The 27,045-nt window shown below is 51.1% G+C and overlaps 1 protein-coding gene across 1 annotated transcript; it reads left to right on the top strand.

Moving 5' to 3' along the window:
* The first annotated feature begins 698 nt into the window (after positions 1-698).
* Positions 699-25,435, top strand: CDHR1 (cadherin related family member 1). Its single transcript, XM_025396615.1, has 17 exons — positions 699-960; positions 1,633-1,728; positions 2,709-2,854; positions 4,002-4,052; positions 5,250-5,339; positions 7,358-7,444; positions 8,564-8,677; positions 9,745-9,888; positions 11,298-11,376; positions 12,612-12,712; positions 14,950-15,153; positions 15,505-15,657; positions 17,764-17,928; positions 18,410-18,477; positions 18,941-19,169; positions 19,852-20,109; positions 20,838-25,435. The coding sequence occupies exons 1-17, from the start codon at positions 906-908 to the stop codon at positions 21,375-21,377; spliced, it is 2,580 nt and encodes an 859-aa protein (XP_025252400.1). The 5' UTR covers positions 699-905; the 3' UTR covers positions 21,378-25,435.
* Positions 25,436-27,045: the final 1,610 nt, after the last annotated feature.

Genomic DNA, 27,045 nt, shown 5'->3' with positions numbered 1-27,045 from the left:
TCTGTGCAAGTCTGTCCTAAGATGGGGCTTGACTCTGCCTTCAGGCCCTTCACTCTTCCTTGGAAGGTTTGAAGAGTGGGTCAGCTGCCCCTTCATGGTCCCAGACTGGGCACTGACTGGGGATGGGGAGCAGAACTGCCTCTCACCCTGGTGGAGACTCGAGGGTCCTCCCTGCTGCCCACCACACAGATCAGACCCTTTGGGAGAGGTGGTCCAGCCTCGGGAACACAGCAGGAATGGGTTGAGATCACAGAGAGGGGGTCCTGATAACCCCTCACCATCTGCTGCCCACTCATCACCCTTTCTCTTTGCTTTGGTCTCACGCCGCTCATGGAACCTGCTTAGACTGCTAAGGCAAGGCCCTCCCGGTCGCTCCACTAACTTTTCTTCTGGAATGCTTAGCTCAGAGAGGATGGCTAAGCCCCTGAAAGTCACAGAGGAAGTTCATGAGAAAAGAAAACTCCCATGAAGCCCAAGCCCCACCAGGACTTAGGGACCCTGGGAAAGCCCAATTTTCCAGCGCCCTCCTCAGGACAACTTGGGGGAAAGACACTCCACTCCTCCACGGTGTCCTGTTCTGCACTGGGGACCCCGCCAAGGGGGCGTGGTGGGCGGGGAGTCCTCTTGTCACGCCCTCCTGCCCCCGCCCGCGGTTGGGAGCCTGTCTCTCCGCTCTGCACCGCTAATTGGTCTTGTCAGGTGGCCGGCAGGAGCAGATCCGAGCCGTGTCATCCTCTTAGCGCCCTCACACCACCCGCCGCTCCCACCCCACGCCCCCTCCCGCCGCGGCTGCAGTCGCCGCTACCCCCATTGTGTTTTCTGCCCTCCCCGCGGGCCCAGGGCATGCTCCGTGCCCCTGCGCCGGGCCTCGGCGGCGGCAGGAGACACTCCGCGCCGGCGGAGACATGAGGCGTGGCCGGTGGGCCGCCCTGGCCCTGGGGCTGCTGCGCCTCTGCCTGGGTGAGTGGCCGCTGGGCCCCGCTGGCCGCGTGGATGGAGAGGGAGGTGGGCGCCGGCGTCACCCAGGTGGCCACAGGGACATGGTCCTGGACCACTTCCAGAGTGGGACTCGGGCTGGTGGACGGGAGCGGAGAAATCCTTCCATCTTCCTGGCCCATTCGGTAGTGGGGAGTGGGGTAGTGGAGTAGTGGGGAGCTCCGGGGCGCTTCTCCAGAGCCGGCATCCTAGAGCCCCAGGGTTTGGCGTCCGGACCCTCGCTGCTCTCCGCTTGCTGGGAAGCAGAGCTGTAGGCTTGATGGCAGCTCCAATACTGCGTGGGGCAGGGGATAGTGCCCCGACTCGCGGCGTGACCTTGGCTAGGGCACTGCCCCTCTCTGAGCGCGGATGCAATCTGCCCATTGATGAAGGAGGGGTTGGATTGCTCCCTGGGCTCTAAGAGCCCACATGCTAGTGTCCCTGACAAGCCCGAGCCCACCGGAGGTGGAGTAGGGGTCAGGGGCATCCTCTGGGCGGCGCCCCAGGGGGGTCCCTCGGTGCACTTGGGTTGGGGAGGCGGAGCGCCCTCCTGCCCAGTAGCGGGACCTGACGCGGGACCGAGCTGGTGTGAAGCTCCCTCCTGGTGTCTGGGTGTCCGTTGTCTGGGTGTCCGTCTGTTCTGTGTTGTTTTCCCAGCTCAGGCCAATTTCGCCCCGCACTTCTTCGACAACGGGGTCGGCAGCACCAACGGAAACATGGCTCTGTTCAGCCTCCCAGAGGACACCCCTGTAGGTGAGTAGCCCTGGCGCCGGCTCCCGATAGGTCTCTCTGAGGGGTGACTCGCATTCCCCTGGACGCAGGGACCAAGCCCGTGATTCACCCAAGCCTGTATATGTGCCCAGCGCCAAGTTGCTGCGCAAGGCCGGGGGCTCCTGGTTTTTCTCCGAATTCCCCTAGGCAATCGCGGGAAAGAAGGTCATTGCTACCATGGCGACTTAAGCCTGGCCAGTCCTGGAGACCAGGGCTCCCGCCCACAGACAGGGTCGCCCTGCGAGGCAGGCCGCTGTAGGAAGTAGGTAATGAGGTGCTGCCCCTTATGGCTGTGTGAACTTGAACAAATGTATTTACCTCCCTGAGCCCCAGGTCTCTAGGCTTTAAAACGGCCGAAGAACATCCAACTTGCTGAGATCTGCAGAGAGAGGGGAGGAGAAAGGGGAGATTTCACACTCCCTCTCCCTCACTTTGTGGGCATTGGGAACCCCGGGAAAATGGAGAGCAGAGCAAAGCAGACATCTGGCTCAGAAATCCCTGCAGAACCAGGTCCAGGCATGGGGGACAGGGCTGCACTGTGGGTCACCCCTCCTGCCTTAATGGCTGCCTAATGGTCTCTTAAAGGCCTTCATTCCCCTTCCCTATACCCAGGAGTCCCTCAACCTTGGATCCTGAGAGCCGAGTTATTACCAGGCAGGGCAGAACACAGGCACTACAGTTAGGCACAGCAGACCTGCACCTGCTCTGTAACCCGTGTTATAGATTACAATCTGGAAAGTGGCTGATCATCACATCCAACCGCTGTGAAGAATAAACATACAAAGAGGCAAGCAGCCAGCAGGGGTGAGGCCAGCGATGAGCACCCAGTTCAGGGCAGTACCTTTGGCACTGAGTTGAATTGTCACTTTATAAACAGCTGAATCGTTGGTCCTGAGCAGCTGCCACTTTTAGGAAAAAGTTGGGTCTCAGATTCTATGTCTCTCCACTGTGTTTCCTTCCAGGCTCTCATGTATACACCCTGAACGGGACAGACCCAGAGGGAGACCCCATCTCCTACCACATCAGCTTTGACCCCAGCGCTAGAAGTGTCTTTTCTGTTGACCCCACTTTTGGAAACATCACCCTGGTTGAAGAGCTGGACAGAGAGGTATGGGGAGGTATGGGGAGTGCTGCAGGGCCGCTGCCTGTAGATAGACCTCAGTGGGCTGAAGTTCCCCTAGAGCACTTTGGTTAGAACCTCTCCGTAGAGTAGGGGATGAGGGGGCACACCCCAGGCACATCCAGTCTGTGAGATCTCTGGGCCTCTTCCCATCAGCAGAGTGGGCTTTACTTTCACACTCCTTGTTCACACAGAGCGAAGAGTGGGCTCCTTTAATGAGCACCTGCCAGCCCTGCTAATCTTTTAAGCATGTTCCGTTAAAAATAAATCTGTTTGCACTTTGAGGTTTCTGAAAGAAACCTCACAAAGTGATTTTTCAAGCCTGTCCTGGGAGAGGTGCTATGCTGCACAGGAACTCAGAGCAGGTCAAGGCTGAAAAGGGTGGTTGGGAGTGAGTCTGAGTTCGGCAGGGCTCCTTCGCTCTACACATTCGTGAACTTGCAGGTGACAGGGCATGGCCTTTTTCAGACCGTACAGCAGCCTGGTGTGTGGCTAACTGGACCTCAGCTGTGGGGATGCTGCCAGTTCTGGTGACAGCCTCCATTAGCTGCAGGCCAGGGTAGAGAAAGGAAAGGGAGGTCTCAGGGACTGCTGTGGGGACACAGCAGTGGAGCCTGACTGTGCTGCCAGTACCCCACTCCCTGGCACCCACGGGATCCGGCAACCTCCGATACCCCACCCCACTGAGGCCTCACCATATCCTGGGGAGCACTGAGCCACCATGGATGTGAGCCTCTGCAGAGACCTGGAATGTGGAGAGGTGTGGAGAGAGAAGGGGAGAAAAGGGAAAAGAAAGAGGAAAAGTCTTTATGGGACCTTGAGCACACTAAGGTCGGCGTCTCGCCTCACTGTGGCAGGAGAGTATTTTCTGTTGGAGCCCAACAGACCCTCTGGGTCTCTGAGTTTATAAGAACCCCGGACACAAAAGTCCCAAAATAAGGCCTCAAGCATGGGGGGAGGCAGCTTTCTACCCTGCCAGGCATGCTGTTGCCACCACTCACCCTGCTCCAGGGATCCACTGGCACGCCCAGGCCTCCTCTGATGGGTGCGTGGGGCAGGCAGAGCTCCGCCCAGCCACGGGGGTCCTGTGGTGTGTCAGACCCCTGGACACTCACTCAGTCCCTGTGCTTCACAGAGGGAAGATGAGATTGAAGCCATCATCAGCATTTCTGACGGCCTGAATCTGGTGAGTGCATGCCCGAGGCAGTCCCTGGCAGCCTGCAGTATTCGGGCCTGAGAAGGGTGAGGCTAGCATGATTCCTCCCCAAGCCTTCATGGGGGCTTTTCTGCAAATTTAAGCCAGGGCCCCGCAAGACCTGCCCAAAGTGCCCGCAGGAGAGGGCTGCAGCAAGGCCAGAGAGGAAGGAAGGAAAAGAAGGAATGGAGAGATCAGGCTCTCCGAGCTGAGTTTCTAATGGGTCTAACCCATATTCCACAGCATCTCCTCAAACTTGCCCTCCCCATCTGCCTCCCTGACCCAGGTCTTGGCCTCCTGCTCAGTCACCTGAGCTGAACACCCCACAGCAACCACTTTCTCTCAGCGATCATCAGTGCTCCCTGGATAACTCAACAAACCCCAGGGGCTCACTGGCCTCCAGGCTCCCCAACCCCAATTGCCTGAAGTTGTCACTACAGAACAGAGTCAGATCTGCCCACTCTGAGGCTCAGAAAGCACTAACAGCTGGCCTCTGCCACTGGCAGGATGAAAACCAAGCTTCGGTCTGGCGTTCTGGGACTCCCTGTTGGGCACCATCTGCCTCGCTGCCTTTTCCCTCACATCCACCCCACCCAGGCCATAATCTAGCCATAAATCTACTTCCATTCTCTCAGCTCACCATGCATTTCACTCCTCTTTGCCTTTGCACATGCAACCCCTTCTTCCCGGCACACCTTTGTACCTCTTTCCTTCTGGCAAACCTGTCTTCATGGATTAATTCTCACTCCTCTGAGAAGCCCACCTGCTCTCTGCCACCACAGCCCAGGAACTCTCAACCCCATTGGACACATTTCCGCAGGCCATGTGTGTGCGCTGGTGCAGTGCAGGGGCCCCGCCCTCTGTGCCTGGCATACTGCTGCTATCACCTTGAGGAGATCATAACGTATCTTTTTAATATGCTGATCTTTGCCCTGATATCCCAGCCACCATGACTACTGCAAAATAATACACCATTAGACTGTCTCCTGCCTCCAGGATGAAACACAATGTTTGGCACTAAGAGGCTGCTTAATGTTTATTGCATTAATGAATAAAAGAAGGAAGGGAGGGAGAGAGAGAAAGGAAGGATGGGCAGGGACGTGTACCTTGGAGTGTTAGAGGTCGCTATCCATTCAGCCCTCAGAAGGTCTCGTTGCGCTGGCTCTTGACCCCTCTGCCCCTTCTCAGGTGGCCGAAAAAGTCGTGATCCTGGTGACCGATGCCAATGACGAGGCGCCCAGGTTCATCCAGGAGCCTTATGTTGCCCTGGTTCCTGAGGTGAGTGAGTAGCTGCTAGAGGGGCCAATGGTCCCACCCAGGCCCATAGCCTACCCCTGGGGCTGCTCTGTGGCCTGGCCATGGCTCACTGCCCTGTGGAGAACCTCTCTGTCACCACCTGTTCCCTCCCACATTCGCTTTTATTCCAAAGGCATGTTCATTTACTTTTTTCATTATAGTCATAATACATGTTCAGTGTAGACTTGTGAAATATGTAGAAAAGTAAGAGAAATGAGAGTTTTCAAAGTCACCCTCACTTTCTCCAACTTGAGACATTGTTAAATTTTGGTGTATTTCCTTCTAGTCTTTTTGTCATTATAGAGCTTTGTTTTGTTTTGTTTTGTTTTGTTTTTCTGTTTGTTTGGCATAGTTGTGATTATACTAAACATATGCTTTCTATAACCTATTTGCACTTAAGTGACAACATAAGCATTTTCCTCATTAATTGTAAAGTTTCAGCAGCTATTGTTTTAATAGCATCCATCAAGTGAACGGTCTATCATTTACAGAATCATTCCCTGATGTTTGGATATTTAAGGTGCTCTAAATTTTGCGGCCATGGACACATCAACTTCTGAGCATCAATTCTGTTTTTCATTAATTAGGATTCTTTCCTTAAGATACAGTTCAGAATTTGAAATTACTGCATCAAAAGCACACATGCCCACAGGGTGTTGCCAGACTGCTTTTCCAGAAGGCACCTGTTTGGTCCTTCCCTGCGATGGGAGGGTTTTTCTCCCCTGCCCCTTGACAACACTGAATTCTCAAAGTTTAAAATGTTTGCTAATTCAGGCCGGGCGCGGTGGCTCACACCTGTAATCCCAGCACTTTGGGAGGCCGAGATGGACAGATACCCTGAGGTCAGAAGTTTGAGATGAGCCTGACCAACATGGTAAAACCCTGTCTCTACTAAAAATACAAAATTAGCCTGGCATGGTGGCGGGCACCTCTAATCCCAGCTACTCAGAAGGCTGAGGCAGGAGAATTGCTTGAACCCAGGAGGGAGAGGTTGCAGTGAGCCGAGATCACACCACTGCACTCCAACCTGGGTAACAAGAGCAAAGCTCCGTCTCAAAAAAAAAAAAAAAAAAGAAAAAAAAGAAAAAAGTTTGCTAATTCAATAGGAGAAAGATATCTCATTCTTGCTCTAAAATGCAGGTATATGGTCCCTGGTGATCCCAAATATGTCTGTGGTTATGAACCATCTCCTCCTTTTTGAATTGCTGTTTCATAGGTAGACAGCAATGAAACAGCAATTTATCTGTTTGGGGTCTTGGTGTTTTCTTCTCCCTCTCTCCTTGAGCGCATCTCCCAGCCCCTCACCAAGTCTTTTTGCTCAAATTTCCCTTCCCTCTTTCCTGCACCTCCTCTGAGCCCTAGCCCCCATTGGGTGCTCACACACTTAAAAAAAATTTTTTTTTATTATTATACTTTAAGTTCTAGGGTACATGTGCACAACGTGCAGGTTTGTTACCTATGTGTACATGTGCCATGCTGGTGTGCTGCACCCATTAACTCATCGTTTACATTAGGTATATCTCCTAATGCTATCCCTCCCCTCTCCCCCCACCCCACAACAGGCCCTGGTGTGTGATGTTTCCCTTCCTGTGTCCAAGTGTTCTCATTGTTTACTTCCCACGTATGCGTGAGAACATGCGGTGTTTGCTTTTCTGTCCTTGCAATAGTTTGCTGAGAATGATGGTTTCCAGCTTCATCCATGCCCCTACAAAGGACGTGAACTCATCCTTTTTTATGGCTGCATAGTATTCCATGATGTATATGTGCCACATTTTCTTTATCCAGTCTATCATTAATGGGCATTTGGGTTGGTTCCAAGTCTTTGCTATTGTGAATAGTGCTGCAATAAACACACGTGGCTCACACACTTTATCCTCAATTGTTTGCCTCTTTTTTGGTGCTTCACTCCCCTGACCCCACTGCTGCATGCCTCTATGCCTCTGTCCCCCTGAGAATGCTGTCACTGTCTCTGACCCTCCCCTGTGGCTGTGACCCCCCAGGACATACCTGCTGGGAGCAGCATCTTTAAGGTCCATGCGGTGGACAGGGACACAGGCTCTGGAGGGAGTGTCACCTACTTCCTGCAGGTAAGGCGGGACACACAGGACCTAACCTGGGGCTGTGCCAGAGGGGACTCCTGGGTGGCCCCTACCTCCATCACCCAGGCGCTTAGGTCGGTGCCTCTACGATTCCCGAGGAGCACACAAAGGGGTGGGATGGGCTGTAGGGGATGTGAGAGGGACAGAAGCCTTCTTCCCCTGATAGGCCCATCGTGGCTTTCTCTAAGTCAGTCTGTCCCCTCCTTCTTCCCACATCCCCAGGACCCTCAGCCCTCCACATCCCCAGCCCTTTCCCCAGGGACTGCCACATGGGTGGAGAACCCCGTGTAGGCCCAGAATGGTCAATAGAAAAAAAGAGCAGAAGAGACAACACTCAAAAGAGGCAGAGCTCTGATGCCCCTAACAACACAGGCCCAGAAGTCCCCTGGACTGCATGGGTGCTGGAGAGACCCCACCCCTCACCACTCACGTGACCTTCCGCGCATTATCTAACTCTCCCAGCTCAGTTTCCTCATGTTTCACATGGGAGAGATAAACACACATCCTTGTTGCATTGTTGTGAAGACTACATACGTGTAAAGCCCCCACTAACAGCACCTGGCACAAGCGCCCGACACTACCCAGCCAGAAGGGCCCCCAGGGACCCCACCAGAGGCTGGTGCTCCCTGCCAGCCTCCTTCAGGCTGCACACCCTCTCCCCCGATGCCAGGCTGCCTGGGACTGCCCCACAGTCACTTGCTTGGTGTAGGGTTTGAAGGCCCCAACGTTTCTCTCCTTCACGGTGACTTTTAATCCCTGGCTCCCTCCAGGTTAGATCACTCTGCAGACGTTGCCACCTGCTGGACCCTCCAGGCCAGAGCTTAGCCCAAAGCTTAGCCAAAGAAAATTTGTTTTCCAGCTGAGCAGGAAGAAAAGCAAAGGCCCAAAAGGGAACGTTGTGTTTTTGACTGAGGGTGTGGGAGGGAAAGCCCCAAGTCCTATGAAGGAGAACCTGGGACCAGAAAAGCTGAGCACTCTGAAGCAGGAACCTCAGCCCTGAGGCCCTGTCACAAGGGGCTGTGAGGACTCCCTTCAGAAAGCAGAGCGGGCATTCCTGGGGCTGGCCTGCGCTCTTGCTGAGGTCCAGCTGGCCCCTAATTCTTATAGAACCTGCACTCCCCATTTGCTGTGGACCATCACAGCGGTGTGCTGCGCCTCCAGGCTGGGGCCACTCTGGACTACGAGAGGTCCCGGACGCACTATGTCACCGTGGTCGCCAAGGTAACACAGTAGGACAGGGGAGCATCCAGTCTCTCCTCAGCCCTTGGGTTGGAACGGAGTTAGGCTCTGCAGGGGAGTGGGGGCAGTTTGGAAAGCAGGAGACATGCTGGGCGTGGGAAAATAGGGAGCAGCTGCTTGGAATCTTTCCTGCCTGGACATATTCTCCAGGGAGGCTGGGATCTGTGGGCTGCGGGACGGCATATGCCTCCTCAAAACTAACAGGCCAGGATCCCCTAAGTAAGACCAGGTGGGATGTCCAAGAGAATGGTGTCCTCCTCGCATCCTCAACAACATGGCCTCCAGGCACCTCCATCTTGCTGACCAGGCTTGCTCACCCACCTCCTCCTCTCTGTGTGCCCAGTCACCCCTTCTGAGCCTCAGTTTCCTCATCTGCCCAGCCGTGAAGCTCAACTAAGTTCCTCATATTTCTGAAGTGGTGGTGTGGGAAACATTGGAAACCAGCAGATGCCCACCAAAGTTTCTTCTCCTGCAAAGAGTGCAAAACCCCACCTGTCCCTCTAGGCCCAGCACTTTCTTTTGCAAGCAGGCCCTTGCTGGTCACAGCCTGGCTTACAGGCCATCCCACTGCAGCCTGTACCCGCAGGCCCAAGTCAGCCTCGCCTGCCCATAGCTGCACGGGCTGGGCTGGGCTGGGTGCACATCTCTGTTATGATGCTCAGTGCAGGGTCCAAGTCTTGCTGTTGTGGGTCCCTGACACTCAGCACAGGCCAAGCACAGAGTAGATCCTCAGGAGGTGCTTGAGGCTTGGTTCCTGGCTGGAAGGGGGAATTTAGCTGTGAATGCCCCCTCTCCTGCCACTCACCTGATATGATTTCTCTGGAGAGAGAACTAACCCCATTTGCAAAGGAATGGTGGCACTTTTACATTCCCAACACTCCCGTGAGAGAAGAAGTATCTCTGGGTGACACAGAAGCAAACAGAAACTTGGAGAGGACAGCTGGCCTCGCAGCCATAAGGGGGTAGGAGCCAGGTTCTCATAGTTTCCGTCCAATTCCACATCCCAACTTGCCTTCACTCTCCGTCTGTGGCCCCCGATTCTTCCACAGGATGGCGGTGGGAGGCTTCATGGGGCTGATGTGGTGTTCTCAGCCACCACCACGGTCACGGTCAATGTGGAGGACGTTCAGGACACGGCCCCTGTCTTCGTGGGCACACCCTACTATGGCTATGTGTACGAGGACACCCTTCCGGTGGGTGGCTGTGCCCCTCCGCCAGCGTCCCCTCCAGATGCCTCCTGCCCTGACCCTTGTGATTTTAGGGACCCCCTGCTGGAGATGGCTGGGCTGGCCTCGGTCACCCTCCTCACACAGAGGCCAGCTCTGGACTCACCCAGCCTCAGGCCATGAACTGGACCTTTTGCTCCCAACTAGACCATGAGCTCCCCGTGGGCAGAGATCAGGCTGGAGCCTGGCCTCACTAAGCCACAGCTTAAGATCTGTGTGCAATTGAATTGTATTCTCAATTTGCATTTGTCTGATTATACTTTACTTTTCTTTTGGAAACGGAGACTCACTCTGTCACTAGGCTGGAGTGCAGTGGCACGATCTGGGCTCACTGCAACCTCTACCTCCTGGGTTCAAGCAATTCTCTTGCCTCAGCTTCCTGAGTAGTTGGGACTACAGGTGCACACTGCCATGCCCAGCTAATTTTTTGTATTTTTAGTAGAGATGGGGTTTCGCCATGTTGGCCAGGTTCGTCTGGAACTCCTGACCTCCGGTGATCCACCCGCCTTGGCCTCCGAAAGTGCTGGGATTACACGCATAAGCCACTGCGCCAGGCCTAGTATTGACTTTATAAAGCAAAAGGAAACACTTTTTGAGGACCCAGTGGTGGAGACAAGCTCAGAGTGAGGGGGAAAGATGCTGGACTGCCCTGGGTGGGGGCTGTAGGGTGGGCCAGGGTGGGTCCAGGCCATCCCACTGAGGAGCTTAAGGGAGAAGGAGGTGCTGAGGGACAGGGCTCAGGGCAGGCTCCAAGGGAGGAGGCAGCACCTGGGCTGGGTTAAGAAGTAGCCTGGAGTTGACCAGAGAGAAGGGCCTGTGTAGGGGGCTTAAGAGGGGACAGCAGGCAGAAGTCAAGCAGGCCTTATACAGTTGGGGCAGCCCTACCCTAAATCCTTCCAGCAGTACCAAAGGCCCACAAGATAAAATCTTAATTCTAGGACCTTGCATTTGCGATCTGGCCTCTCTCCCATCTGTGTTTCCCCTCTCCCCTCATGCACGTCAGGGGTGGGATGAAAGCAAAAGATGGAGAGGGCAGTGAGAGTAAGGCTAGAGAGTAGAGAGCAGTAGAGGCAAGGGCTGAGTGTGGTGTGTGGGCCAGAAGTTGGTGCAGGAGGCCTGAGAATCCCTGGGCAGCCCAGGTACTGACCCTTACTGGCAAGGAAGAAGCAGGGGCTCAGGTTATCCCTCCAGCCCTGGAGGCCAGTGGGCGCTTAGAGCCCCTGCAGAGGAGAGGAGGGCCATGCTCCACGGCCACACAGAGGCCTGACTCTTTCCTGGGTGGGGGTAGCACCTCCTTTTCATCACGGGGACATTGTTTGGGGAGGGGAGGGTCCCCATGTTGCCCACCAGGCAGCGGCTGCTCCTATTTCCCCGAGGGCTCGGAGGTACTGAAGGTAGTCGCCATGGATGGAGACCGGGGCAAACCCAATCGAATTCTCTACAGCCTTGCGAATGGTGAGTCTGAGCAGCTTTGGGGGCTGCAACTTTGACTCTGTAGGTGACCTGAACAAGGTTCCCCAACCTCTCTAGATCCCAGCTCCCTCGCCTATAGGACCAGGAGTACAAGATATATGGAGAGGAAAGGCTGTGCCCAAGACAAGCAAGTGTCTGTGTTGTGTGCTTCGGCCCCTGCCTGTCATGATATCCAACAGCCAAGAGAGCATGGGCCAGGGGCGCTGAGAGCAACACGGAGGTGCTCACCCATGCTCCTCTCCCCCTGGATATTTGCTCCTTGATGGGAATGCATGGCAATATTTCTCACACTTTTTAAGTGGCTATGTATTTTCCTCATTCTTTTTAAATGTTATCCCACAGCATATAGATGAATTAAATGAATCAAATGCAGTGGTGATGTGGCATCTCCCTAGTGCTAGCCCTATATATGGACAAGAAAAATGAAGTTCAGAGAAGCTAAGTAGGCATCCCAACTTTCCATCATTGTATTTGAACCTGAGCCTGCTAGCTCCACAGTCTGTGCTCTTCCCACAGCTGGGCAGCAACTGAGCCAGATGAGCTGTCCCTGGGCTAGGCCAGGGCATTGCACCTGGTGCCTGGTCCCAGACGTGGGCATGTCTATATGCCCCAGCCTTTCTCTAGGACATGCCTGTGCATACTCACCTTCCAGCAGCTCACATGTGGGCAAACCTGCCAGCTTCCTTTCCCCAGCCTCACAGGACCTCAGCTGCCTTCCCTCCCATCACCACTGCAAACCTTTACCCAGTCCCTTAGCACCTACCCCATCTCCTGCCCGTCCCACTCCACACCCTCCCTCTCCTCTCTTTATTCCCTCCCTCCTATCCCTTCTTTCCCCACTCCCCTTCCATGACCCTGTCTCACTGTATGTCCTCCTGATTCCTTTCTCTTTTCTTCACACGCACACACACACACACAAACACACACATGCACACATGCACACAGGCACACATATTATTATGCATAAGAGAAGGGATGCAGTATGGAACCTGGGAGCTGGACAGAATTGAGTTCAAGTCCCAGATCTGCACTAACTGTGTAGCTTTAGACAAGTTACTAAGCCCCTCTGAAACTGTTTCCATGTTGACAAGACACAGATGACAGGATTTCATTCTATGAAGACTTCCCTAGGCAATGCAGGAGGAGCCTGCGGCATGACTCCCCTGCGCCTCCCTGTGGTCCTGTGCAGAACTTCAGGGTGCATCTCTCTGTGACAGGGAGCGATGGAGCCTTTGAAATTAATGAGACATCTGGAGCCATCTCCATCACTCAGAGCCCGGCCCAGCTGCAGAGAGAGGTGTATGAGCTGCATGTACAGGTACCCTCCCTCTAGCTTTGTCTTCCCTGCCCACCTTTGACCCTGGAAGGCTATAAAGGTGATGAGACCCAGGCCCTCTTTCCTGGCGCCCATAGTCTGGGGAGGGGGCTAGATGTTGTTCTAAAAAGCACCTGCGCCAGACATGAACTCACAAACAGGGAGTCACAGAAAGGCAGGAGAAGGTGCAACTGAAGCAGCAATGCCTGAGCGTGGGTGGGATCCTGCAGGTGCATGCTGCCAGAGATTGGCATTGGGTGGGTCAGGGTGGAGTGAAAGCATTCCAAGCCAGGAAAGTGCAGCAAGCCCAGGCTGGAGGGGAGAGCACTGATATATTGGGGGAACAACAAGGAGTCAGGTGAAGCCAGAGCAGAGAGGATGGGCAGCCTGGAGAAGAAGGAAAGGTGGACTCCCAGGCCGGGGTCAGAGGAGTAAAGGTCCTGAATGGGAGGTGTGGATCTGTCGCTAGAGCTGGGCATGTGACCTGTGAAGTCACACAGGGACTATACTTAGGAGGATCCCACACTAAGCTTAATGCTCGCTGTTTGCTGTCTTGGAATTCTTAATAATTTCACCAAGGGACCCTATATTTTTATTTTTCACTGGGCCTGCAAATTATGTAGCTTGTCCTACTCAAGAGCAATAAGGAGCCATTGGAAGGTTTTCAGCAGGATTACAGTCACTTGGAAAGTTCACTTGGCTACTCACCAGACCAGTGGGGTTCCCACATTTGGAGAGTTGGGCCAACCAAGATTTTCAGGATCCACTCCTGGGCATAGGAATTCAGTGTGTTTGGGGCAAACCCAGAAATCTGCATATTATAAGCACCCAGGTAATTCTGGCACCAGTCCCAGCCAGAATTTGAGGACTCTGGTCTCAACTTGGGTTCAGAGGGAACTGGATGAGAGGTAGAGCCATTGGCCAAGGTAACAGAGGAAGAGAGCCTGTGAGGCTGAGGGGAGGTGGGATGGAAGAAAGGGACAAATTGAAAAGTATGCACGAGGCAGATTGCACAGAAAGAGGAAACTGGAGGATCTTGAGGGAAAGGGATGGGAGAGGGATAGATGAAGCCCAGGTGGTCCCGTGCCATCAGGAGTACAGGACAGCACACAAGTGAAGTAAGTGAGGAAGGATGCATTTGAATGCTTGAGGGACATGCAAGTTCAAACATCGAAACTTGGGCACACAGGTTTGGAATTGTGGGAGAGAATGTCAACCTACAGGTAGCTGTGGAAGGCATGGGAGGGAATAAAAGCACCCAGAGAAAGAAGAAGAGAGAGAACAATCGACCAAGCACAGCTGCGGAAGCTGTGTGAAGAGGCTGAGAGTGAGGAGGAGGAGAGGGGCAGGTAAAGGAAACTCAGGAGGGATCAGAGAGGTTAAGGAGAGGATGTAGAAAGCAGGGTCACATTGCTGAGAGAACAGAGCACTTGAGAAGGAGAAAGAGTAGCAGTGCCAGATGCAGTGTGGAAGTCAGAGTGAAGTATCTGAATGAGGGGTGGGGTGAGAAACGAGGGATAGCAGTGAAAGTGTGAAGGAGTGGAGTACAGGGATGGTTATTTTAGGATACATAAGACCAGAGCATGCTTACAGAACAAGGGAAAGGAGGTCTTGGAGAGGTTTGTAGGATATCTGCAACGTGGTTCACAAGGTGCCTATGGGCTCTTGGCCCTAGCTTTGTACACTGTATTAGTCATCAGTTGTGTAACTACCCCAAACTTAGCGGCTTAAAACAATACACATTCATATCATAGTTTCTGTGGTTCAGGACTCCAGGCTCAGCTTGGCTGGGTCCTTGGTCTCCAGGACCCTCACATGGTTGCAATCAGATTGTCAGCCAGGACTGGGGTCTCATCTGCAGGCTTGACTGGGGAAGGATTGATTTCCATGCCCACCCAATTATTGGCAAGACTCAGTTCCCTGTGGGCTGTTGGACTAAGAGCTTCAGCTCCTTGCTGGCTGTTGGCTAGAGGTCACCATTAGTCTCTGTCAACCACAGCTGCCTGCTTCATCAAAACCGGCAAGAGAGAGACTTCACAAGACAGAAATTGCAATCTCTTATCATCTAATCATGAAGTGATAGCTTGCCATCTTTGCCATATGTTATCAGTTAGATCTAAGTTGCTAAGCCAGGACACACTGAAACAGAGGGGATTATACATTCTACAAGGGAGGTAGGAGCTGGACCATCTGAAGGGTCCACCTGCCACACAGGCCATAGTCACTTGTACCCATCCCAGGTGACCGAGATGAGCCCTGTGGGGAGCCCAGCTGCCCAGGCCACTGTCCCAGTCACCATCAGGATTGTGGACCTCAACAACCACCCGCCAACATTCTATGGAGAGAGTGGACCCCAAAACAGGTTTGAGCTGTCCATGAATGAGCACCCGCCCCAGGGAGAGATCCTGCGGGGCCTCAAGATCACCGTCAACGACTCCGACCAGGTGTGTGGTCCTGCCCCCGAGTCTGCTTTCCCACAAACGGTATGGAGCCAGGGTCTCAAAGCTAAGTGGGTCTGCATCAAACTGCCCTGCGTATGTAGCAGGGGCCAGGTGGGCCACAAAATGAATGAAACAGGAAGTTGTAACCAAGGGGGAGAGGAGGGAGAGTAACCAATCAAAGACTCTCTGCTTAGCCTAAAGGCACTCACAGTCCATTCAGAAGGAAAAGTCAGAGGCAGAAACTCTCTTAATAATATCTCCCAAGGTTAAGGGCGCGTGAAGACTTCTATATAGTATGAATATAAATTTCTATCATCATTCATCTTCCTTGTTTCCACTCTCCAAATTCTCTAGGGAGCCAATGCCAAATTCAACTTGCAGCTGGTGGGGCCCAGGGGCATCTTCCGAGTGGTTCCACAGACAGTCCTGAATGAAGCCCAAGTCACGATCATTGTGGAGAACTCAGCTGCCATTGACTTTGAAAAGTCTAAAGTATTAACCTTCAAGGTAGGTGGTGCCCTGAATTCACTGCCCTGAATGGGAGGGTCCCAGGAATTCATACCAGCATCTTGGTTCATTCCTGAGGGGGTCTCTTGTTACTCTCTGCCCTTCCTGGCCCTACTCTTTTCTTCTCCAACCCTCTGCCCCTCCTGCAGATTGCTCACAGCCTCAGCCTCACTGAGCTTCCTGGTTTCCACACCACAACCAGCCCCAGGAATGCAGGTGGTGGTGTGGGATCAAAGGATAACTACCAGTATAATTTGCCATGTTAATAGATTGAATGAACTATTTTATTATCATGATAGATGTTTTATCTTATGCCTTGACATTTGTCATCTCTTCTGATAACAATCTTAGCTGAAAAGGAAAAAAATACTTCTGTGATATCATTTGTAATTACGTAAAATCATAAATGTATTATGAAATGCATATTATATATGAACATTACTTTCCGATTATATTGTATATTATATATGAACATATAGAATATGTTAATAGGAAAAGTAAATACTTCATTGACACTATTAAAATTATCTTATTTATAATTATACACATATATGCACACTCTCCTATAGCCTGCATCATGCTTAAAAGTGAAATACTATTATAAAAGCAATCCATGAAATTAGGAAAAAAATACGGATGCCTGCTAACACCACCATTATTTAGCACAATTCCTGAAATAACATTGTTCCTGGATAAGGAAAGGAAATAAGAAGTTCAAACTTTAGAAAGGAGGAGACAAGACAGTCATTATTTGCAGGTGATGATTGCTTGCTTAGAGAATCTGAGAGAAAAGCCAAAAAAAAAAAAAAAAACAACTCTTGGAAACTCAGCCACATGGCTGATTACAAAGTTAATGCACAAAATCCAGTAGTTTTCCTACATACAAAAAATAATAAGAAAATATGGGATAAAAATTATCTTTTACAATAACAACCAACACATAAAATTTATAGGAATTACCACAAGAAATATGCATCATGCAATGATGAAAAATGCTAAATTTTACAAAGAGGCATAAAGAAAGAGATGTAAAGGCACACCTTGTTTAAAAAGTTCAAATTCTCCTTAGGTTAATAAAGAATTTGGTTGGGCATGGTGGCTCACGCCTGTAATCTCAGCACTTTGGGAGGCTGAGGGGGGCAGATCACTTGAGCCCAAGAGTTCGAGATCAGCCTGGGCAACAAGGCAAAACCCCATCTTTACAAAAACTGCAAAAATTAGCCAGGCATTGTGGCACATGCCTGTAGTTTCAGCTACTCAGAAGGCTCAGATGGGAGGATGGCTTGAGCCTGGGAGACAGAGGTTGCATGAGCTGAGATAGCACAACTGCACTCCAGCCTAGGCAACAGAGCCAGGACTCGTTTTCTTTGTTTTGTTTTTGAGACAAGAGTCTCACTCTTTCTCCCAGGTTGGAGTGCAGTGGCGCGATATTGGCTCACTGCAACCTCCGCCTCCCAGGTTCAAGTGATTCTCGTGCCTCAGCCTCCTGAGTCACTGGGATTACAGACACACACCATCATGCCGGCTAATTTTTTGTATTTTTAGTAGAGATGGGGTTTCACCATGTTAGCCAGGCTGGTCTCGAACTCCCGACCTCAGGCAATCCACCTGCCTCAGCTTCCCAGAGTGTTAGGATTACAGGTGTGAGCCACCGTGCCTGACCCGTTTTTTTTGTTTGTTTGTTTTTATTTATTTATTTTTAAAAAGAATTTAATGTCCCCAATTAACTCTTCCCTGGAATTTCATTTGGACAGGTGGCAACAAGGCTTGACAAAATGAAACCGGTTTTTATATGGGGCAATAAACTTATGAGAATAGTTAAGACAACTGGAACTGGAAAGGATATGCAACTCAGTGGAACAAAATAAACTGACCCCAATACAGATGGGAATGATAAGAAAGCTGGCATTACAAGCCAATTGATGGAGTAGGGGGTGATGCCAGGCCTTAGAGGTGACCCTTGCATGAGTAGCTAGTCGGCAGCTGCGAGGAAGATTGGGAGACATGGCAGATGGATGCCAGATCAGTCCTGGGGAGATGAGGTGGGAAGGCCCTCCACAGGGTGAGTGCCCACCCAGACAAGTCCTCATTTTCCTCCCTTCCCAGCTCCTGGCTGTTGAAGTGAACACCCCGGAGAAGTTCAGTTCCACAGCGGATGTTGTGATCCAGCTCCTGGACACCAATGACAATGTCCCCAAGTTCGACTCCCTCTACTACGTTGCCAGGATTCCTGAGAATGCCCCAGGGGGCTCCAGCGTGGTGGCTGTCACAGTGGGTTGGGAACTGGCCCAGGGACTGGGTGGGATAGGAGGCCTTGTGAAGCCAGACAAATCTGGAAGGTCATTCCAGTTTGAGTGGCAGAGCCCACACTCATTAGCTGTCCTTGGACAAGCTACTTGCCCTCTCTTAGCCTCAGTTTCTTCATCCATACAATGGGTATTACAACACCTCACAGAATGCAGTGAGGATATACATGTAAACAATAATTACAGGGCATGGGACCCATCCCCTCTTCCTCATTTATAAAGGAGGGATGAATGTTTTCCAGATCTAAATCTCTTGGCTGTTTCAATACTTAAAGCTTCTTGAAGGAAAACTAGGACTCCCGGGCAGGTCTCTCCATCAATTTTTCCCCAGTTGGGCAAACCTCAAATCCCCTTGCTTTGTGGTTGAAAGCAACCCTCAGGGCATGGGAGCTGCCAACATACCCTGACAAAGAGGCGAGTACCACCTGGGGCTCTTTCTCTTCCAGGCTGTGGATCCAGACACAGGACCCTGGGGTGAAGTGAAATATTCCATCTACGGGACTGGGGCAGACCTGTAAGTAGATCCAGAATCCAGGACAGGGACTTGGGCAAGGGGGTTGGAAGGCTGAGGGTGGAGGAGGTCTGTGGCAGAGGCAGGAGGGGCCTGGGAGGGACAGGAGCCTGGGTGAAGAGGAGTGGAGAGAGGCAGTGGAAAGCTGAGGCAGACGGTGAGGAAGGTCAGGGCCCAGAGCCTCAGGAGCCAGGCAAGCAGGGCTGGCTGGGGAAGGAGCAGGCCATAGGAAGAAAGAAAGACTATAAATGGAGTTGTTAAGCTGGATAGTGACAGATAGGTGAGTGCACGGGTGGATCTACCTCACTTAGACTGCAAGGATAGGAGGGAGCAGGTGGGACACTTTGGAGGAGCTGCATGACACCTCACTGCTGCTTCGGGAGGCAGCTCATTGTTGCAGGCATGTGCGTATATGCACATATGTGTGTATGCGTGCACACCCATGCCTATGTGCTCTGCCTGGCAGCTTCCTGATTCACCCATCCACTGGGCTTATCTACACCCAGCCCTGGGCTAGCCTGGATGCTGAGGCCACTGCCAGGTACAACTTCTATGTGAAGGCAGAGGACATGGAGGGCAAGTACAGCGTAGCTGAGGTGTTTATCACACTGCTGGATGTCAATGACCACCCCCCTCAGTTTGGAAAGAGCGTTCAGAAGAAGACGATGGTGCTAGGGACCCCAGTGAAAATTGAGGTGAGTTTCGGAGGCAGCTGAGCTCCCCTAAAAGCCTGGGTCCAGCAGCTGCAAGAGATACTGGGGCATAAGAATTTCATTGAAGATAAAATTTATTGGCTTCCCACCATGGACAAGGGACTTTAAGACATTTTATGTATCCCCATCCCCACCTCAACACGGAATTCAACTCTGAGAAGGAAGACATTGCTACTCAATAAATGAAAAAAACAGGCCAGGTGGATTAAGTGTTTGGCTTGCCTTCACATAGCTGGTCTGCCTGCTTTCGAAAGAGTGGTTTTCTCACTGTACTTTGTCATCTTGCCAATGTGGCAAAAAGGATGAACTCTGAAACCCAGCAGGCTTGACTTTGAATCCTGACTCCCTTTCTTACACCTCTGTATCCATGGACAAGCCACTTTGCATCTAAGCTTTCATTTCTGCATCCGTAATCTGGATTCACCAATATTTGCTTCCTAGTCTTGTTCTGAGAATGGAACTGGGTAGCACATGTGTAAGGCCTACGTAGACCCTGGCTTATAGGAGGGCACGCATTCTATTCCTTTCCCAACCCAATCCTCTCAAAATAGGATCAGGACCATTTCCCATCAACCCAGCAAGCCCCATACGACATGCTGATTTAGCCAGTGTACACAAGGATGGTCCCTAAAGCCCAGCTCTGTCTGTCTCTCCCTGTGCACAGGCCATAGATGAGGATGCAGAGGAACCTAACAACCTGGTGGATTATTCCATCACCCATGCAGAGCCGGCCAATGTGTTTGACATCAATGCCCACACGGGGGAGATCTGGCTCAAGAATTCCATCCGCTCCCTGGATGCCCTGCACAACATCACACCTGGAAGGGACTGTATATGGTCCCTAGAGGTGCAGGCCAAGGACCGGGGCTCCCCGTCCTTCAGCACCACAGCCTTACTCAAGATTGACATCACAGATGCTGAGGTGAGTACAAAGCCATGGTCAGGAAAAAGGGGTCTGAGGGCCAGCTCCGACCTCTCTGCAACGTGGGCAGACAGAGAAGGATCATCTCCAGGCTTCCTTCAAAAGACACTCAGTGTTATCAAAGGCAGCCTGTGCCATCAAACACAGGCTTTGGAAGGGGGCTGAGCTTCTAGTTTAATACTTATTAATGGTGTGACTTTGGGCTTTGCTAAGCCTCTGTTACCTTTCCTGTGAAACGGAGGTAACCATGGCTTCTTCACATGGGTGTTGAAAAGCAGAGTGAAATCATTATGCGTAGCTCTCAGCTCAGTGTCTGGCAGAAAAGTAGCCACTTAAGAGGTTTCTGATACATCTGGGCAAATGGGCCCCCCAGCCTTTGCCACAATCAAAGGCAGGTGGTCTCCTACTATCTCAAGGACAGAGTCCAGCTAAAGCAGGAGTTCTGAATCCAAAAGAGGTTGTTCGCATTGCAGTCCGTCTGAGCTTATTGTACTAGAGAGTGGTCTGCACCATGCTGTGTCTGCGTGCATTTTTCTGGAGAGCTGCATGCATCATGCTTTCTCTGGGTGCATTTTCCTGGACAAAAGCCCATAGTGCCTATCAGATTCTCAGAGGGACTCCTGACTCCAGAAAGTTTAAAAACCATTAGGCTTAAGGAAGCACAAGCCTACTCTACTTCAAGGACCAGGTGGGAACTGCTGAGTGCAGGGGCTGGCTCTCTCTTTCAGACCCTTTCCCGGAGCCCCATGGCTGCCTTCCTGATACAGACCAAGGACAACCCCATGAAGGCCGTGGGTGTGCTGGCCGGCACCATGGCCACCGTCGTGGCCATCACTGTCCTCATCTCTACCGCCACCTTCTGGCGCAACAAGAAGTCTAACAAGGTCCTGCCAGTGCGGCGGGTGGTCCGCAAGCGGCCCAGCCCTGCGCCCCGCACCATCCGCATCGAGTGGCTCAAGTCCAAGAGCGCCAAAGCCGCTACCAAGTTCATGCTCAAAGAGAAACCTCCCAATGAGAACTGCAACAACAACAGCCCAGAAAGCTCCCTGCCCCCGAGAGCTCCAGCTCTCCCTCCACCACCCAGCGTGGCACCCAGCACTGGTGCAGCCCACTGGACCGTGCCTACTGTCTCTGGCTCTCTCACCCCCCAGCCGACCCAACCCCCACCAAAACCCAAAACTATGGGAAGCCCCATCCAGTCAACTCTGATCTCTGAGCTCAAGCAAAAGTTTGAGAAGAAGAGTGTGCACAACAAAGCTTACTTCTAGTGCATGCCCTATGGTCCCCACTCTTTCCTCCACCCCTGACCCACACCACCCTGCTGCTCAGACAATGCTGCCCTTCCTCTCCTCCTTAAGGTCACCCCTGTTTTTTACAATGGTGTAATCCCCACTGTCCTCATCTCTACCTCCACCTTCTGGCACAACAAGAAGTTGCGCTCTGACAGGGCTCTGGTCAGGGCCTTGGGCAAGACATTGGGCTATAGGATGCAATTGGCAAATACTTCCCCATTACTCAAATCCTTGGCACTGCTACAATGCCCCCCATTCTTCAGGGCTGGGAATTGATGAGAAGACAGCCCTATATGTCTTCTACTCACCAACCCCAGACCTCACAGTCCCTCAGGTCCTACTGGGAGCTCATCATCCTTAGTCAAGCAGCAGGGCCCTGGCCATGTGGAGCAACGAGATCCCTGGAATCTGGATCCTGATGCCTGCAGCTGACAGCAGAGCAGGAAAAAGAGGCTTAGCATTGCTTCAGGCTGGAGGTCAGCGAACCTCGTGAGCTGTAGGAAAGCAAATGTAGGTAAGGGGAGGGCAAATGTGTGCGGAAAACACACTGACTGCGGGACTGTGCTGGGATGCATTTGGAAAGATAGAACATTCTGTCTGGGCAGAGACTGTGGACCCTGGTATGCCCACGTGGGACAAGGGACACAGAGGTGGAAGACGGGCCTTGCCAAGAGTGAGGGCAGATGTCTCCAGCCAGAACTGCCATGAACCCAAAATTGTCAAAGCTGGAGCTATCGAGGTAGCCCTAAAGGCATCTAGAAGAGCATCAGGGCCCCTCTCTGAGGAGCTGCCCCACCGGCCATCCTTGAAGAGACAATTCAGGGCAGTCGATGAATATCAGGGCTGAGATGCGGGGAGACTTCCATTTTTATCCAGCTCTTCTGTTCACATCACGTGGCCTTGGGAAAGCTGTTTAAAGTCACTGATCATCTTCTTCCTCATCTGTAAATGAAGAGAGTAAGCCCTGTCTGCATCACTTGCAGGTCTAGGGTGAGGATTGAAGAAAATGGTGGTGATGAGGGCTTTAACCAAAGCGGCATGAATGCAAAAAGTATTTTTCTGCAACCCAGTTCTCTGGGTGCAGCTCTTCCAGAAAGTATTAGGAGCCTCACAGCTACTCTGCCAAGCACCCCAGCAGGCACTGTGCTGGGCTTAGGGGCTACCACTGGATGATGGCATTGCCGTGACTCACACACCTCTCCTTCCATTCTTCCCTCACCCCATCTCCACTGTGGTCCTGGCCAGCTACTGTCAGAGAGAACCAGAGCTCCAAGTCTCCAGTTTGCCAAGATGAAGAAAATGAGTTCCCAAGAACGGAATGCTTTGCCTGAGGCCACACAACAGGCTGGTAGCAAGGATCTGGTCTAGCCAGGGCAGACCTCATCAGCTTGTGACAACCTTCCCCAGGAGAGAAGTCATACCAGGCCTCTGGGATTAATACAAAGAGGTTGTGCCCTGCTTTAAGGAACCTGCTATCAGGAAATCTAGATGTGTGCACAGAGAGAGAAAAGTAGATCAGTCTGCATTTGGCTCCACTCACTAACAACCCCTCTAGAATATATTGATGATATTATTTAAAGAGATTGTATGCACATGTGGCTTTCCTGATTTCTGAGTCTGTGTTTGGAGGTGTTACTGAGATGTGCCAGTGTGCAGAATCCTTGCTGGAGTTTCTATAGTCCCTGGCTTGAACGGTATTAAGCAAGAGGTGGACTCTAGCAATCCAGGAGCCCAGACTGAGCAAACAGGTACTTTCCAGCCCGTGTTTCAGGAGAGGGCTGTGCTGGATCATGCTTGGCCTCCACAGGGAATACAGCATCCTTAAAGCTTGCATGCAATCAACCTCTTTCATAAATGGAAAATAAAGTCTGTTACCCAAAGGCCATGCTGATCCCCTGCTCCCTGCTTTCATTTGTGTTTGCTGACCTGTGGAGACCAGTCTTACTGACACACAGCCAAGCTCAACTTGCTTCCTGGCTCCTTCAGCAGGTGGATCCATTCTTTCACCCCTAGATCTGACTCTAAAGAAGGCTGAAAAGTTTTGTCCAAATTGCCATGCATTTATCTTGAACAGGACATTTGTGGGCCTTGTCTCCTGGACTTTTCTCCCAAACAGGACAAGCCCAGGCAGGGCTGCATGGAGAGGAATGGAACCTGGAGCTAGAATTAATTGCCCACTCTCCCACCCTACCAGTGCAGCCCAGCAAGGGCAGGAATTGGGAGGCCTAGGGTGGGCGTGAAAGCTTGTGAAAGAACTGTCGTCTCTCAGACAGGGGTCATAAAGACCTCTGGACTGGAAGCTCAGGCTTGCAAGTGGATCCAGGACCGAGAGCATTCTCTTGGACAACCCCAGGAACTTGAACCAAGGCAGAGCCAATCTTGCAAACTAGCCATGGATGGGGAAATGCCCAGTAGCCAGCATGAGCCACACTGGGAAAGAGGAGGAGGATGCAGCCAAACCTAAGGCACCGGCAAGTGTGGTCAGCACTGGAGGAGACCCTGCCAGTGGGGTGAGGCCAGTCAAGTCCCTGTGTTACGAATGGTGGGCCACGGGGCTGCCTGCTCAGTCCCAGTAGGACAAGCAGAGTTCCAGGCTGGCACCATGATAGGCCTCCAGGGAAAGAGCGGGGAGGCAGGAAAGGCACACTGGGCAGGCTTGCCCATTCCTGGCCCTAAGAATGGAGCTGTAGCCTCATGGACAATAAACAGACGTGACTCCAAGGACTCTGTAGAGTCATTTTCCTCCTGCGCCTGAGCTCAGATATTCCGATCACATGATATAACAAAGAGCTTTACAGTTTGACAGCCCTAGGTCTGAATTCTGGTTCTGCCATTAATTGTGACTTTGGGCAAGAGGTCAAGTCTCTCTGGGCCTCACTTTCCTCAATAACACAGGTGCAAAGTGTGGTTGCAGAGAGGATGACAAGAGCTAATACATGTAAAGTGCCTAGCACCAGCTTTGTACCTACTTACACAAGCTCAGTAGACACTTGCTGTGACTGTGGCCCACATACTAGAACACTATGTCTTGAAAGAGAGGACCCCCTCCATGCATCCTCACCCCCTGGGATGTTTCCACCCACCTATAGGTCCAGAAGCTTTTACTTCATGCTAGGAGAAGGGAGGAGAGTGGGTCTGGAGGGAAGTGGAGAACAGGGCAGTTGCCACAGCATCTGTGGCTTGTGCAGCCGGCAGCCTGCACTGAGATTCCAGGGGGTTAGGAACAATGAGATGTCTGTAAGAACCTGTGGAACTCTGTCCTCAAGCAGCTCTCCCTCAGAATCCAGCTGGAGAAGTGTGTTCAGAGATGGGAAGGAACTACCATGCTCTGCTTCTCTAAGGATTTTGGTGATTCTATCTTTAGGAACTAAAGGCTTTGAGGGAATCCAAGGCCAGTCCACCTGCCAGGGGTGTTGGCATCTGTTGACAGGCAGTGGCACATCCTGACAGTCTTCAAGGGCCTTGGCCACCAAGGGATGGAGAGGGAGAATGGAGAAGATGCCACATGAGGAATGAGGCAGGAGACTGGCATGTGCCACATGGAGGACCCCTTAGGAGACTCACAAACAACCTGGGGAGGGGTTCTCTGAAGGTCCTAGTTTCCAGAATGAGGCGGTCATGGCTTAAGCTACCATCATTTGATCAGTAAAGGAGAGTAACAACAGGCTGATGTTGTGGACATCGGTTTGATGTTATAAAATCGTGCACACGCACTTCTTTTAAGGCCTGAATGAGGTTTGGTTATTTATTCATTTCTCAATAATTTACTCAGCCATTCCTAGGGTGACACATTTGGAGTATATCATCTGTGCCAGGCTCTCTTCTAGGTGTTAGGTGTACGTCTCTAACAAGATAGAAGGAAAGAAGAAAAGAAAAAGAACAACATTCCTCTCTTAAATTGCCTGGGACTAGAGAGGCTTCATTTTAAAAGCAAGTAGCTCTGCTTACAAATGTTTCCTCAATCAAAGGCATTTACCTTGAACTTGTATGGTCTAAGCTCTAAATAAATAAGCTTCTCAAGGGCATGACAACTACATCTGAAACTGTAGCATCTTTTCAACATGAATTAAACAGAATATGTGAAGGATATTAGCCTAGATATCATGTTATTACATATATATATTTATAAATATACACATGTGTGTAGTCCTACTAAGATCTGATATTCCAAATGGCCCTGTCTATGTGCTGAGTCACATTCAAAGAAAGCACAAACTGACGTAGATGCCTGAAATGATGGTAGCATTTATTACTGTGACATTTACTGAGGGTTTACTATGTGCCAGCTATTGTTCCGAGAACTTTACATGTTTTTTTTAAAAAAAGCCTTGTATACTTATCAGAATAACCCTATGAGGTAAGGACTGTTATTATCCCCATTTTACAGGTGAGAAAACTAAGGTACTATTATTACTCTATTTTATAGGTGAGAAGACTAAGGTACATGAAAAGAGAGTAACTTCCCTGGTACAACAAAGCCAGTAAGAAAGCCAAAATTTAAGCCCAAGAAACCACATTCAAGTCAGGGTCTATTCTTGCATCCCCACTATGAAATTGCCTTATTCAATCTGAGTAACATGAATCTTTACTCTAGGGTTTTTCAAGGGGAAGCGCAAGCATCTTAACAAGTATCAGATTCTCAGAAATCCTCCCTAGACCATTTTCCCTCTCCCTAAATTTCCATGTTTACAGAAGCAGCTGAATACTGCCCTGCCCACCAACATGCTCCTGGCTCTCCCCCTGCACTGCTTTCTCCTCTTCCACAGCCCTTCCCTGCTCCTGACTCCTCTGTCTCATGTGCACCACCAAGCCTCTTTTGCTTGGCATGAAGGTCAGAACATCCACTCTCACCTTCATGGTAGCCCAGGCCATTTCATGATGGCTGCACCCTCAAGATCCATAGACCACTGTATTAGTTCATTCTCATGCTGCTAATAAAGACATACCTGAGACTGGGTAATTTATAAAGGAAACAGGTTTAATTGACTCACAGTTCAGCATGACTGGGGAAAACTCAGGAAAGTTACAATCATGGTGGAAGGGGAAGCAAACATGTCCTTCTTCACACGGCGGCAGGAGAGAGAAGAATGAGAACTGAGTGAAGGGGGAAGCCCCTTATAAAACCATCAGATCTTGTGAGAACTTACTCACTATCATGAAAATGGCATGGGGGAAATGGCATGATATGTACAGATTATGGAAACTACAGTTGAAGATGAGATTTGGGCAGGGACACAGCCAAACCATATCAACCCCCCTTGATGCTATGGAAGGAAGTACACAGAGGTTACGAGAAGTACAAGTTCTTTTCTTGCTCCAACCACTTTTCTTCAAAAATTTATCATAGGAAATTCCACATAAATAAATTCTCCACTACATTACATGTATGTGTGTGTTGTACACATGTGCATATCTAAATATATATATGTCCATATAATTTAAAAATATATGTTCTTAAGAGTGATAATAACATTTTGGTTATGTTTTTTTAAAACTTCATCTGTTAGACCTCAAACTAGAACATTTACAGGTAAACTGGTGTGAAGCTTTGTATTTGTTTTAAAACACTCCAGTTAAGAAAACTGCTGAGGGCAAGGACAAGATTAAAGAAAGCTTGGAAAATATTAAAACTTGCTGAAGCTGA

This window comes from Theropithecus gelada, chromosome 9 (assembly GCF_003255815.1).
Source record: "Theropithecus gelada isolate Dixy chromosome 9, Tgel_1.0, whole genome shotgun sequence".
Lineage (NCBI taxonomy): Eukaryota > Metazoa > Chordata > Mammalia > Primates > Cercopithecidae > Theropithecus > Theropithecus gelada.
This window is presented reverse-complemented; position numbering and strand designations above follow the sequence as displayed.